At 41.8% G+C, this 13481-nt stretch overlaps 2 protein-coding genes across 4 annotated transcripts; one reads left to right on the top strand and one right to left on the bottom strand.

The window, feature by feature from the left end:
- Nucleotides 1–53: 53 nt before the first annotated feature.
- GPN3 (GPN-loop GTPase 3) lies at nucleotides 54–4800 on the bottom strand. The gene is made up of 8 exons (XM_068412386.1): nucleotides 4671–4800; nucleotides 4478–4586; nucleotides 4223–4390; nucleotides 3652–3776; nucleotides 2842–2957; nucleotides 2197–2293; nucleotides 1533–1661; nucleotides 54–791 (listed from the first exon to the last, which is right to left on the bottom strand). The coding sequence occupies exons 1-8, from the start codon at nucleotides 4716–4718 to the stop codon at nucleotides 729–731; spliced, it is 855 nt and encodes a 284-aa protein (XP_068268487.1). The 5' UTR covers nucleotides 4719–4800; the 3' UTR covers nucleotides 54–728.
- Nucleotides 4801–5003: 203 nt separating this feature from the next.
- On the top strand, nucleotides 5004–13353 carry DENR (density regulated re-initiation and release factor). 3 transcript variants are annotated; one of them, XM_068412690.1, is made up of 8 exons: nucleotides 5004–5024; nucleotides 6254–6368; nucleotides 7351–7370; nucleotides 7651–7735; nucleotides 8385–8468; nucleotides 11000–11116; nucleotides 12192–12331; nucleotides 13076–13353. In XM_068412690.1, exons 2-8 carry the CDS (start codon nucleotides 6263–6265, stop codon nucleotides 13118–13120), a joined length of 597 nt encoding a protein of 198 aa, XP_068268791.1. In that variant the 5' UTR covers nucleotides 5004–5024; nucleotides 6254–6262; the 3' UTR covers nucleotides 13121–13353. The 3 variants fall into 3 exon arrangements, with proteins under 3 accessions (XP_068268791.1, XP_068268790.1, XP_068268792.1); XM_068412689.1 differs by lacking the exon at nucleotides 5004–5024 and adding an exon at nucleotides 5162–5247; XM_068412691.1 differs by lacking the exon at nucleotides 5004–5024 and having other exon boundaries at nucleotides 6304–6368; nucleotides 7611–7735.
- Nucleotides 13354–13481: the final 128 nt, after the last annotated feature.

Raw genomic sequence — 13481 nt, 5'->3', positions numbered from 1 at the left:
GATGAATTCTTCATTAACAGTTTCTAACGTGATTGCACAAGACCACCACTGAATTCTATTTAAGCGGATTTTATTTAAGTGTTGTGCTGTGCTTAAGATGTTATCGATGCATAAACCACTTACAAGCTGTGTGCAAGTTGTACAAAAACCAGCCTTAAGAAGGCTTAAAATCTGGGGTCCTCCAAAGTGAATGTGAAACACTGTTTTTCAAGAAAGGTGAGAGACCACCCACTGATCACATGTCCCTTTGAAGGTGCCAGTCATCTCTTCGCCTAACGTAGGTTCAGTTAATGAAGTCAATTTTCACCCTTTAAACTAATTTTTTCTCTCATCTAATAGTGAAACTAACTACTCAGTACTGGAGATAAATATTTATTACAACATACTTGTATTTGGCTTTGCCTCTTTTGCAAATTATCAGATTTTTTCCAAGCATTCCTATGCTTAAATAAGATACATCTATATGTGGGAACTTCTATATGTACTAATGCTAGCCTATGTATTTTATCACACACACACACACACGAATAAAATTATTTATTAAAATAGTTATGAGGTTATATAGCTCACTTTTCACTATAAATTTTAGTTATCTTACAGATAAAACATCAAGTATGTTTATGTGGATTTTTTTTAATTTTTTCATTACTTTTTCTTTTTTTTTCTTTTACATTTTTATTTTTTAATACAAACAAGGCATTTTCCTCCCATTTTTGATAATCTGGCTTTTACTCATTCACATGATCTTGAAAGTATTCATCCAGAAGAGCAGATTTATCTTCTTCGCATTCCTGCCAAAAAGACAAAAAAGGTAAAACCTGACTTTTCCCCAGTGGCTGTTGTATATTGTCTATTCCGTGATGCTTTATTTTAGAAAACACAACAGGAACAATCTCTAATATGGTTCCATAAAATATGTAGCAAAACTTTCTGAAAGGCAATTTGTTTCTGGAGCTATTGAAACTGTACAGGTCAAAATCTAGATCCAGGTATTCTGCATATTCAGAGGGTACAAAAATTAACTAGAAAATGGAATAAAAGCACTGGACTTGTTCCTTAGGATTTACAAGCTGAATAATAACACTAGACCGGGCTTGGAACAGATTTTAACGCAGCAGTCTTCTATCATGTATTTTATGATAGAATTTATTCCTAATCTCTCATACACAACACATGGGTTCAATGCAGGAATTATCGGGAGTGCTTGAACAATCATGTAGGAAGAAATCTTAGTGATCTTAATGGTCCCTTCTGACCTTTGAAGTTTAAAATTCCATTATTTTTGAAAACCAAAGCATTACTTTTAAACACAATCATTTGAACAGTCTGCATATGCAAGATAGTATTAAAGGAATTCACTTTTGTAATTGTAAATGAAGACGATACAAGCACTGTCACTAAAAGACTAAACATGGCTTATTTGGAACCATACCAAGACAATCACTTATTAGCAAGGCAAATAACATATTTATATTACAACTTATATTATGGATCCTTTTTAATTTTTCATCTTATCATCAGAAGTACCCTACCTTTGGTTCTTTAAATTCAAGATCTTCTCCATACTGAATGGTGAAGTCTATGTGCTGCAGAACTATGTTTATACTTTCCTCATCAGAGCGATCAAAAGGCAGAAATCGAACCATACCATAGTCATCAATCTAGAGGAAGGATTCAAAGGATGTTAGTAAGAAAATGCAGTAAATTAGTTCTTAATCACAGCGCTCTAAGCCACTTCCTTAAACCACACTTATGTCTTCCTTTTTTGGACTGCTAACATACCATTTAAAGCCACACTGCAAACCAAGGGCAATTCCTCGCTCAGAACACCTGGCTATCAGTCCTAAGTTTTACACAGTAGAAAAAGCCATTCTCCAAAACTGCTAATGGAACAGGATTCACTGAAAATGTACTGGCTATAACCCCAAAGTTAGTATCCAGAATCTTACTCCAATCTGAAAAAAATCACAAATTGAGTTAAAATAGGCAAAAAGTAAAATACTCAAGTGCCTGAGAATCTTTTAGATCCTGGCTTTGTAGGTCTGGTAGGTAAATACATAGTTTCAGGGTGTGGGGGGGAGAATTATTATAGTACACACAGTACCTATAACAGCAATGAAGTCAGCAACCATACAGTATGGTTTATAAATACAGGACTGAATTTAAGGGATTGAATTTAAAACACAATGTACCTACCAATCCACATATAGATTTAGTCAGTTTTTTAAACATTTTGCTTTTCAATATATTTGTAGAGTCTTCAATCATAGAATACATATCTGGATCTAAGTACCTGGGAGAAACAAAGTCATTGTTAATATCAAAAGAATCCTTGGCCACAGAGCAAATGAGTCACTGTGCTTTCAGATAGCTACCACAGCCACCCATCATTACGTGATCTGAATGAATTAACTTCATATCAGGAGAACTTACAATGTTTAAAAACATTTTTGTAAGTATTTGAATATCTCAGACTACGCCTGCTAGTAGAAACAACTGAAGCGTTTTTGCTAATATACTTGTACACTCAAGAAAGCTTTGAGAGAGACCACAGGGAAAAACTTTAATTTTCTAATTTTAGCACAAATGTAAAAGTAACACATAAGTAATTCAGTATGTTCAGTATCAAAAAGCTGATAGGATCACCTTCAGTTTAGGTTTTGGAGTACAGTACTCTGAAATGTCATTCAGACATTTAAAGACTGAGTTCAATGTAAAACAAATGCATCTTCTCCCATTCCAAAAGAGTATGTTTTAATTGTGGGAAACATTAGACTGAATTTTGAGTGAAGTTTGCCTCAAGATATTACGCTACAGAGGCAGTAATTTTTTGGAACTTACTTTTCTATTTCCTTCTTGGCTTTCTTGCTCAGCAAATCCATTTTGGTCATGATGTTAATCTGTGGAATCTCTAAAGATATCATTGCACTGAGTGCTGCCAGAATTCCAGAGATAAACTTAAGGAGTATGAAAAATGATGTAGTTAAGTACAGTAAAACACAAGACCAACACGCAGGACACTCAGCCACAGACCAAATCGAGCTAATGAATATATCAAACATGGCCACAAGGCCAAGTGGGGAGTCCTTATCTCTGTTGGAAAAAGGGAGGCACGGAGTTTCCCATCAGCCATCTTATTTCCAGAGCCTCAGATCTGGATCTGCCACTGGAAAGGCCATTACAAAACCCAAAGCCCATCTCAAGTCTGACTGCTAGATGGGGAAAGTGGCCTGCTCTCTCTCCGGATCTGAGAAAGCTCTCATAGGATCACGGAAGAATTTAGGTTAGAGGGGACTTGTAGAGGTTATCTGGTTTGTACAACTGCTCAAAGCAGAGCCAGCTTCAGAGTCAGATCAGGCTGCTCAGGGGTTTTGCCCAGTCAAGTTTTGATTAACTCCATGAACATACACGACACAATCCCTCTGTGCCCCTCTTCCACACTGACCACTCTCGCAGTGCAGGATTTTTTTCTTTACATCCAACTGGAATTTTCCTTGCTGCAACCTGTGTCTGAGGCAGCTGAAGACAGCAATCAGATCTCCCCCGCCTCAGCATTATTTCCTCAGAGCTAAACAAACCCAGCTCCCTAAATTGCTCAGATTTCTTGTTCTTTATCAACATGAACTTTTAAAACACATTTCAAACAAATACCTTAAAAGATTCCACCATAAACTGAGAATCCACAAGAAAAACTCCACAGACGCGGAATTCCCACTGCTGAAGCTGCTCCACCAGCTGTTTCATCACGGGCAGATGTGTGTAGAGTTCGATCTGACCTAGGGCACACTTAGGGTATTAGTATGCAGAAATGTGAAGCTAAAAGGAACAGTTTGCAGTTATCAATTACATAGATATGGGTGTTGCACTTAATATAAATAAAAGCTGATAAAGCAAGCATCCTCTTTCTTTTCAGACAGCTCTGACTGAACTTATACTGGTGAAATGGAAAGGAAAAAAAGGGGTTTTTTCCTCCCTTGACCTCCAGTTAACGTTAGTTAGCAGTTGCCATAGCGTTCCCACACCATGGGATGCTATCAAACGTCAGTGCTGTCACCCAGATGAGCCTGGGACCAAGTTCACTTCTGAAACATCTGAAAGTGACTCTGACAACTGTCAATAATGCAAAAAAAAAAGCCGTGTGAATGATTACGACCAGCAAAAAAGTACTGCAAATTTGATATTGCATATGGAGAATGATACTAACACATTGACATTTGTTTACCTGGGCAATCAAACAATATATAGTCATCCTCCACATGCCCAAGGCTTTCCTGCAGCCAGTTAAAGTTATTGGCAAAGTATTCCATGCAGAACACCAAGCCGCCATTGGGGCCAAACCTTAAGGATTCATCTTCCATGACATCGTCCACTTCTATTAACTCGCGGATGTCTGCAACAACAAGCACACGAGGCGGCTGCGGTTCGTTTGCGGGCAGCGGGGCCCGGAGGTGACCGCCCGCAGCCCCCCGCCGCTCACCTGCCATGACGGGGTAGCTGAAGAGCTCGGCCGCCGGGTCCAGGTTGACCACCTGCACGGCGCGGCCCAGCGCCTCGCAGTGCTGCACCATGGTGGAGCAGTACGTGCTCTGCAAGGCGCACACAGACACGGGCCGTCAGGCACCGCCCGCGCCGCCCCCGCCTCCACCGCCCCCCCCAACCCGCCGCCTCACCTTCCCGCTGCCCGCCGGGCCCATCACCAGCTGCGCGTACCGGGGCATGGCGGCGGGCGGCCCGGCGGCCTCCGCGCAACGGCGAAGCGGCGGCAATTGGCCGCTCCGGCGCCCCGTAGCCCGCCGGGTCACGTGCCCCACGTAGCCTATAAAGTGCGCGCTTGCGGCAGCGCGCCCTCCCTCCCCGGTACGGGGAGCCGGCGGGCTCAAAGCGCGCGCGGCCGCGCCCCTCCCCGTCCCGCGCGCGGCTCTCGCGAGACGGCGGCGGCGTCTGGGGCAGGGCGCACGTGCCGCGCGGTGTGAGGGACCCGCCGCCGCCGCCTCCCCGCCACCGCGGCCTGAGGGGCCTCCCCGGTAACGCTTCGCCGCTGCGCCCCGGGCTCCCCCGCCCCTTGCTGCGGGAGCCGCGCTCCGCCGCCGCCCCGTCCCAGCGGCGGGCGAGCGGCCTCCCTCCACACCCCCCCCCCCCCCCCGGCTACCAGCATTCGACACCCTCCCTCTGCTCCGGCACTGCGGCTCTGCCTCCCCTCGCCGTGATCCCCCTCGCCTCCTGGACCTCAGCGTCCTGCCCCCTCAGGTACCCGGCGCCCTCGTTTCCCTCAGCCCCGCTCCCTCCCCTCCTTGCGAGCCTGCTCCCCCCTCAGGTACCCGGCGCCCTCCTTTCCCTCAGCTCTGCTCCCCCATCCCACCTTGGCTGTGATCCCCATCACGTCTGGTACCCCAGCACCCTTCCCCTCGACTAGCCCTCACTTCTACCCTCTACTACCCAGTACTCTCCCTCCCCGGTTTGGGATGTCCGTGGCTACTCCAGCATCATTCCCCTCACTATGACTCTCCACCGCCTTTCCCCACAGTCCCCCTACCACGAACCCCACCACCTCTGCTGCCCTGGCGTTTTCCCTCAGCTCTACCCCCTGCCCAGGCACAACGTCCTGGCTCTGAGTCTTCTGCATACGTCCTGCTTGCTCCCATGATCCTGGGGGACTTAGGCATTGTAAACCCCTTCCCTGTTGATTCCTATTTTCTAAGCCCCTTGCCTGAAAACGTGTATGTGTGTGAAAACCATTATTAATTAGTGAGTTGAGTTTGGTTTGCTTGCTTTGTGGTGGTTGGGGTTTTTTGCCAGTGTCCTAGGATCAGGTTGTAACTCTTCAGACACTGATTTAAAGGACTCCTTTTCTTTACTAGTATACTGGTAGTACCCCCCCGATTCCCCCAGTGCACCTGCTGTTCATATGTCGCCGATTTAACATGATACTTCACGTTTTGCTTAACCCAGTATGTTCTGTAATTTCATGTGTTGTTCTCGCAGTTCTGTCTTCATTTTACACTGCATTTTGTGTAAAATTTTGTGTTTTTTCCCCTTACATGCTAGCATTCGATTCGATTCTGCTTGGTAGCTTTTGCAGCCATTTTCCCCATATTTTTTCATTATTTCTTGACCCCTATTTTTTCCTCCCTGATCTCTCCTGCTCTTCTTACAATTGTACCTATCCTCTCTGGGATTCTTGTTCAGTTGGGAAAGATGTGAATAGCTTTAACCCAGAACTTCAGTCCTGATTCTTTCGTTCTGTGATCTCCAGGCTTGTGACATGGCCACAGATGTAGCTGAGCCTGTGGTCCCTGACTGCAGAGGAGACGTAAGGAGCGGTGCCAGGTCAGATGCTGACTATCCTCTTCGGGTTCTCTACTGCGGAGGCAAGTGCTGAAGGGGCAGTTGTCCACAATTCTTACAATGTGCTGTTTGTGAGGGCAGCCTGGCAGAAAGAATGAGAGAAGCGGAGACTTCGTTTTGGTCAGCTTTTATTGAGAAGCTAGGCCACAGTCAACTTGACCTTTCTGATTGGCTTTCTCAAATAGCTTGTGTTGTGTATTTCATCTAAAGCATTTTTGGTGAAATATAGGGATCTTCCCTCTGAGAGATGGAGGTACTAAGAGCTTTCTGTGTGTAAAAGAAGTGGGAGTGGTGCTCAGATTGTGAATTGTTGAGCAGAGATCTCTTCCTGCAGAAAGTCAGTAAAGCCTTTAGCACAGAAAAAGCCTCTGAGTATTAGTACGACAATAAGAAATACAGTTAGAATTCATGAAAGTAATTGTTGCACTGTGTTTAGAGTTATTCTTTATTCATTACATTCGTAGTTATGTGGATGAAATTTAAAGGGAAGTAAATAATCTTGCCAGGTGTGTTTTTTAGATAGGGATGTTGGTTTGCTTTGGTCTTGAATGCAGTTGCAGGGGATTAGGAACGGATCACTGTTATGTGTGAAAGTCTGCACGATTGGTTTGGGTTTGTTCTGGGGCTGAGCCCCTCTTCTGGACATCAGTGGGTCTTGGAAAAAGGAAAGCTAGCCAAGTGACATGGTAATCTGTTAGGTGTATCTGTTGCATCAGGTAGAACTGGTGTTTCTGTAACTTTTACCAAAGCTGTAGGCATCTCCTCCCCTTCCTTCATTGACTGACTGCTCTTGCTGTGATAGTTTTATCCTAATGTGGGAGCAAATGACTAGTGAGAGAAAAAGTAATCTTTTGAGTCCATGTGTGGTTATAACCAGAAGTTATGATGTAAGAAGTCATCCCTAACTTTAAAACACCATTTTGAATTCAACACTAAGGCTGTAAGTGGAGAACTACTTGTTGTAATCTATTCTTTTTTTTTTCCCCCCTTCCCTTCTTTCTCCAGTCTGTTCATTGCCAACAGAGGTGAGTTGATTTTTTTTGTTGTCCAAGTTTCTTCCTTCTGACATGTGATTCCTGACTAGGATGATTCTTTCTGGCTTTTCTTAATTGTGGCAGTTCTGTGCTTCAGCCACTGTCATCTTTAGGATGACACGAGGTTTCTTATACACTAGTATCGTACTGGCATTCGGTCATCTTAAGAAGAAATGGCTGAGCAGAATAGCAAATATATTTTAGTGTATTTGTTTGTGACGTATTTTGTAGTTACTCTGCTAGCAACATTCATATCACCTTTCTTCTCCAGTATTGCGAATACATGCCTGATGTGACTAAATGCAGACAATGGTTAGAAAAGAATTTTCCAGATGAGTTTGCAAAACTAACAGTAGGTAAGAATCTATTTTCTAACTGATATGTGCCCTTAGACATATTCAGAAATCTTTGAGCTTTTGCAGCTCTCATGTCTTCCCTTTTCCCACTGTATCGAGTGTGAAAGTTAATCATTTTTGTAGGAGTCTACCATGCTTTTGGATGCTGTGAAAATATGTGTGATAATGTGAGAAAACACTGAATAAACAATGTGTAGTTTCAGCAACAATGTTTGAGCTTTCTCAAGGTTGCTACTGTAACCAGCCATCCATGTACTTGTTTCCCGTCAAAGTTACTCGGATTTTATGTCTGTCCAGTGTGCTGTGGATGGCTGGAGGAAAGGTCATTAATAACAGGGAACTTGTTGATTTGCATTTGGAATTTCAGTATTAACACTATCGTTGATTTGTCTCTCTGTGGAAATTATGTGAAGAGACTGTGTTGAAATTATAACTATCTTCGAGTAAAGGCTCTTCTGAAATCTAATTTGCATAAGTACTATAATGAAGATGTAACATGTATCAGTCAAGGGGCTGCTGCACTTAAGCAAAGAGTTTAGGCTTTAGCAAAGTATCATTGTACCTTACTTCCTGTTCCTGTAAGGCTGTGGCTGCCTGACCACTAATTTTGTTCTCTTTCTTCTCCCCACTCCTTTCTGATGTATTTAAGAAAATTCACCTAAACAGGAAGCTGGGGTTGGAGAAGGCCAAGGTACTGCAGGAGAAGAAGAAGAGAAGAAGAAGCAAAAGAGAGGCAAGGTCTAAATAGTTGATTGTGGTACTGATTTATAAGCAGTTTGGGGCATCCCATTCTCACCTGCTGCTCCAGACTGTGGCACGGATTCCTTGCATTTTGGTTGTTAGCTACGCTGTGACTCTGCGTGAAAGATACCAAATATCTTTCTTCCAGTGGTAGCAGGCTTAGTGATATATGCTGATGAAAGAATTGGATAGTAGTAACAGCAAGTGAAAGATGACCTGCATCATGTGTCTCATTGTTCCTGTCATTGCTATTGCACTTATGCAGGGAGTGATTCTTCTCAACCTAAAATCAGCTGGCGTGCTTCCTGGAATACTTGTTTCTGCCCTGTTTAACAGCAGTTTATAGGTTGCTTGCAGAGCAGAACAAAGACTGCTTTCCTCTATTAATGCCTCATTACACTACTTTTGTGTTTTTTCCTTCCACCTCTCTTCTCTATTCACTTAACAGGATTTGGTTTTATGCTTTTAACACTATCACCTACATCTCCATTAACAGCTGTGTCTCTTCCCAACAATACTAACGAAAAACATTTCAAAAACCAACTTTGGAAGATATAAAATATATGAAACAACTTAAACACACTTTTATCTTGTATCGTTAGAGTTCTTTCTGTTTAATTAACATACTTGCTGCCATAAATCAGAATGCTGGTGGTGTTAATATGCATTGCCTGTGGAGTGTCAGTTGTGTCTGTAGTGCTTCAGAAATTATGGTTAATAGTCCAGTAAGATTCAGATTTTAAGCCACATATCACTGCAGATGTTTTATTTTTGTGCCTTGGTAGCCAGTTATGTTTACCTTGTCAGTAGGCTGTGTGTAGTGACAACAGTAATTTACGTTCTGTAGCTTGGATGCTTCTCCCAGAGACTTCAGGACATTTTCTTGCAACATTAATTTATTGTGTGGGGTGGTAGGGTTAGTTTTCAGTCTGGTTTTTGGTTCTAAAATAATAGTGTTTAAAATATTTAGGGATTTCCTCCTAGAATCTAAAATTTCATGAAAACTTATGGTGTAGTGTTAAGTATCACAGAATCACAGAATCACAGAATGTTAGGGATTGGAAGGGACCTCGAAAGATCATCTAGTCCAATCCCCCTGCCGGGGCAGGATTGCCTAGACCATATCACACAGGAACGCGTCCAGGCGGGTTTTGAATGTCTCCAGAGAAGGAGACTCCACAACCTCTCTGGGCAGCCTGTTCCAGTGTTCAGTCACCCTTACAGTAAAGAAGTTTTTCCTCAAATTTAAGTGGAACCTCCTGTGCTCCAGCTTGCACCCATTGCCCCTTGTCCTGTCAAGGGATGTCACTGAGAAGAGCCTGGCTCCATCCTCTTGACACTTGCCCTTTACATATTTATAAACATTAATGAGGTCACCCCTCAGTCTCCTCTTCTCCAAGCTAAAGAGACCCAGCTCCCTCAGCCTCTCCTCATAAGGGAGATGTTATATGATGGTATAAGATTGACCGACTATAAGAGGTGAGGAAAAATAAGCAAAAACTTACTGAGACACTGCGGAAATTTGCTGAAGAAATTTTGAGACAGAAATTTACTGTCTTAAATTATCAGATATCATTTTATAGTAATGTAGATTGAAAGTGCTTCAGGTTAGAAAAAGAAGTAGTCACGAGGGGTTAGTTTGCTTGTCATAAATTCTTTAGGTTTTCATGCTGAGAACACTCAAGAACATGAGACTGGTTACCGTGGAGTAACTTGATGAGTGTATACAAAGTTAGCTGAGATCTTAATCTGACTTAAAGAATCCTAATGAGCAGAATAATATCTTTTGCACGCTTTACTCAGGCTAATAAATGCCTGATATGTGAAGCGTTCCCTCAGGTTGGCCTAGAAACAGACAGTAAGAAGATGTTAAATCATGTGGAAGTTTGGCAGTCAGCTACTGTTTCAGAGGCCGCTGTTTCAGAGGCGTGGTGTTTTCTGCTGGCTCATATATAGATACATGGTTCATACTGGGGTCGTGCACAGATATCTAAACTGAGTCTGCTGTTCGACCCAGCAGCCTGAGTAGGCGCGTCCCCATCACCTCGGTAAATGAACATGAATAAGTTGTTTTGCCTCAGACACAAACCCTAAGGATGTTAAACTTCTGAAAAACATTAAGGTAACAGTGTGTTCCTAGGATTACAACCAAAGAACAATTCCTGAAACGGGGGTTAAATGTAGGCCAAATGCAGTGATTAGTAAAGTGTGGGGAAACCCCCTTTTTTGATAATTCGAATGGGCTTCTGCTGTGCATGCTGTACTTTAACATGTATTTGACATGCATATATTGTTATTTCTTGTACTGCTGAGCTTTGATGACATGGGACTTTTCTTAAATAATTTAAAAAAAAAAACAAACAGTATGAGACAATGTGCAAAATATATTTTTGTTTACCAACACTGATGGGGAAATAACAGTTTCTTTGTTTATAGGGATGAAATCTGACCTTACATGCTCTTTTCTTTGATCAAATGTGACATCATTTAACTAATTATGCGACCTTATACTCTGTTTTAAAGGTGGAAGAGGTCAGATAAAACAGAAAAAGAAGACTGTACCACAGAAAGTTACAATAGCTAAAATTCCTAGAGCGAAGAAAAAATATGTCACAAGAGTATGTGGCCTTGCAACGTTTGGTGAGTTGACTTTTGTTATGTGACTTTTGTTTTTTGTTGGTTTTAGACATGTGTGCCTTTAACCTCATGATATTTCTTACGATTGCATTACATTGAGTGATCCGTTTCCATCTGTGCGAGGTGAAAGTGCCAGGGTGCTTGTAGCAGTTCCAAAGCATGCCAAAGGTACACTGACTTCCCTCAGTGATAAATTAAAGCCTTTATTTCCATGGTCTTTGCAAACAAGTAGGGTTATGGGTTTTTTGAAATAGGGCTTCTCATGGCAGTCCACTTGTTAGACTTCAGAGTGGTCTATTGTCTTTCATTATAAACATCTTTATTTTCAAAAAGATGCTTATTTCCATCAAACTTGTAAATATGTTATTGATGATTATTTTTACCTATTCTTGAGACTGATTAAGTAAGGTTTTAACTGCCTTTCTAGTACAGCCGTCAAATCATTACCAAAGTACACTAATAATGCTGTCCTACATAGCTTTGGTTCAGCTGCAAACAGCTACTTGGTGTTTGTAACAACACCTTACTTCACACATTGATCACAAATTCTGTTAAAAAAGTACGTTTTAATCTTGGTTGTATCAACAAGATACGTTACGTATTTCCTGCGTGAGTGTATCATCCCTTTTCTTGAGGGATCAGTATTATGCACTAGTTTGGTCTGAACTGGGTGTGTATCATTGTGCTGGAAGCCAATCTCAAAAATTGTTGGGAATTGTTTCTGAAAGGAACATACTGAAGCACATCTATGGGAAAACTTGTTCAAGAACTCTGGAAGTTACTCAGAACTGGAGGGGCTTTTTAATCAGTTCTGGTAAGCGAGTGTAGCATAGACCTGCATGAACAGAATGTGTAGAGGACATTCAGCTGTTTTTGCCTTGAGAAGTTTGCTGGATTTGTAGAGTCAGTTGTTTTGTATGTAAATGACAGACTTTTGCTTTCAGTGGAAATTGTAGCAAAGCTTTACCCGTAAACTGCCACTACTTGTTCAACAGTTAAGGTAGATTTTGATTTTAAACTTGAGAAAATACTTTTATGACAATGACTGTACTTAAAGTGTCCATTTTCCTGTCAACAGAAATTGATCTTAAGGAAGCACAAAGGTTTTTTGCTCAGAAATTTTCCTGCGGTGCCTCAGTAACAGGAGAAGACGAAATCATCATTCAGGGCGATTTTACAGATGACATTATTGATGTAATCCAGGAGAAGTGGCCTGAGGTAATAAACCCTTTCTTCTGTCAGCACTCTAGTTTTCTGCAATAGCCTGTGACTTTCCAATTATTCTGAAAAAGGGTTTCATCCTTGCCAGCACAGATTGTTGTGCAAAAATGAAAGACCAGTTGTTGCATTCCCACCATTGAAGGACTAGGTTAAGGAGCGATTAAACTTGAAGTTAAATATTGCTTCCATTGTCCAAGAAACATCAACTCCTTAAAAGTGTAGTGCTGCTGCTGTGGATACTACAGTGAGGAAGGCGTGTCAGAATAAGTCCAGCTGTCAAATATCTTTGTGACCATTTCTTAATGGTGAATGCCTAAGTATTCTTACATTGCCATCCTATTTTTCAAAATCTCTTTAAAATATTGCAAAATTAAACAAACAAACAAAAACCCCCAAAACCACACACTTGTGCTTCAGAAGAAGAGATTAGCTAAGTTTGGGTTGGATTGTTTTGTCAATGGTTGCACTGCTGTAGTCGCAAGCGCTTTCTTTGACTCTCCCTTGTTGTGGTATTTCCTGATTGTCATTCTTTCTGAAATAACTCTCTAGGCCTGTCTTTATTCAGAGCCCCCTGGGCTCGGCGGTGTCCTATGCGCCTGTCACTCACGTAGAGTTTACAGCAGGGAATCTCGGCTGGTGCTGTGTACTTCATTGCATGTACAGTGGTGAATATTGAGAGAGACGTGTAAGAAGAAAAGATACTTAATATGCTGTGTTTTGGCCTTTTTTTTTTTTCCCTAGGTGGATGATGATAGCATTGAAGATCTTGGAGAAGTCAAGAAGTGATAGTGAAAGACTACCTTTATTTAATTATATGGTTATAAATGATGTAGCCAAAGTGAGGCTTCTAAATCCACTTGCTCTGCAGTGAAACTGTGGGGAACCCGTGTCCTTGGCATTTTCACTGTTCTGTATAGGCTGCTTGGTTTTTTTGTTGTGATATTTGCCAAAGTTAAATTGGGGTTGTATCATGCTTACGCATGAAGTAGATTTAAATAAAATTACTGTTCCTCACTGAATACAGTTTCTGTTTTCTTTACAGCTCCTTTCCTGTAACGATCTTACAGGGAAACAATAATTGAAGTTGTTAAAGGTTTATTTTTCCTCTGCTGTCCTTTCTGCTGAACTTAAGTGAATAAAGGATGTG

Source organism: Nyctibius grandis, chromosome 14 (assembly GCF_013368605.1).
Source record: "Nyctibius grandis isolate bNycGra1 chromosome 14, bNycGra1.pri, whole genome shotgun sequence".
NCBI lineage: Eukaryota > Metazoa > Chordata > Aves > Nyctibiiformes > Nyctibiidae > Nyctibius > Nyctibius grandis.
This window is presented reverse-complemented; position numbering and strand designations above follow the sequence as displayed.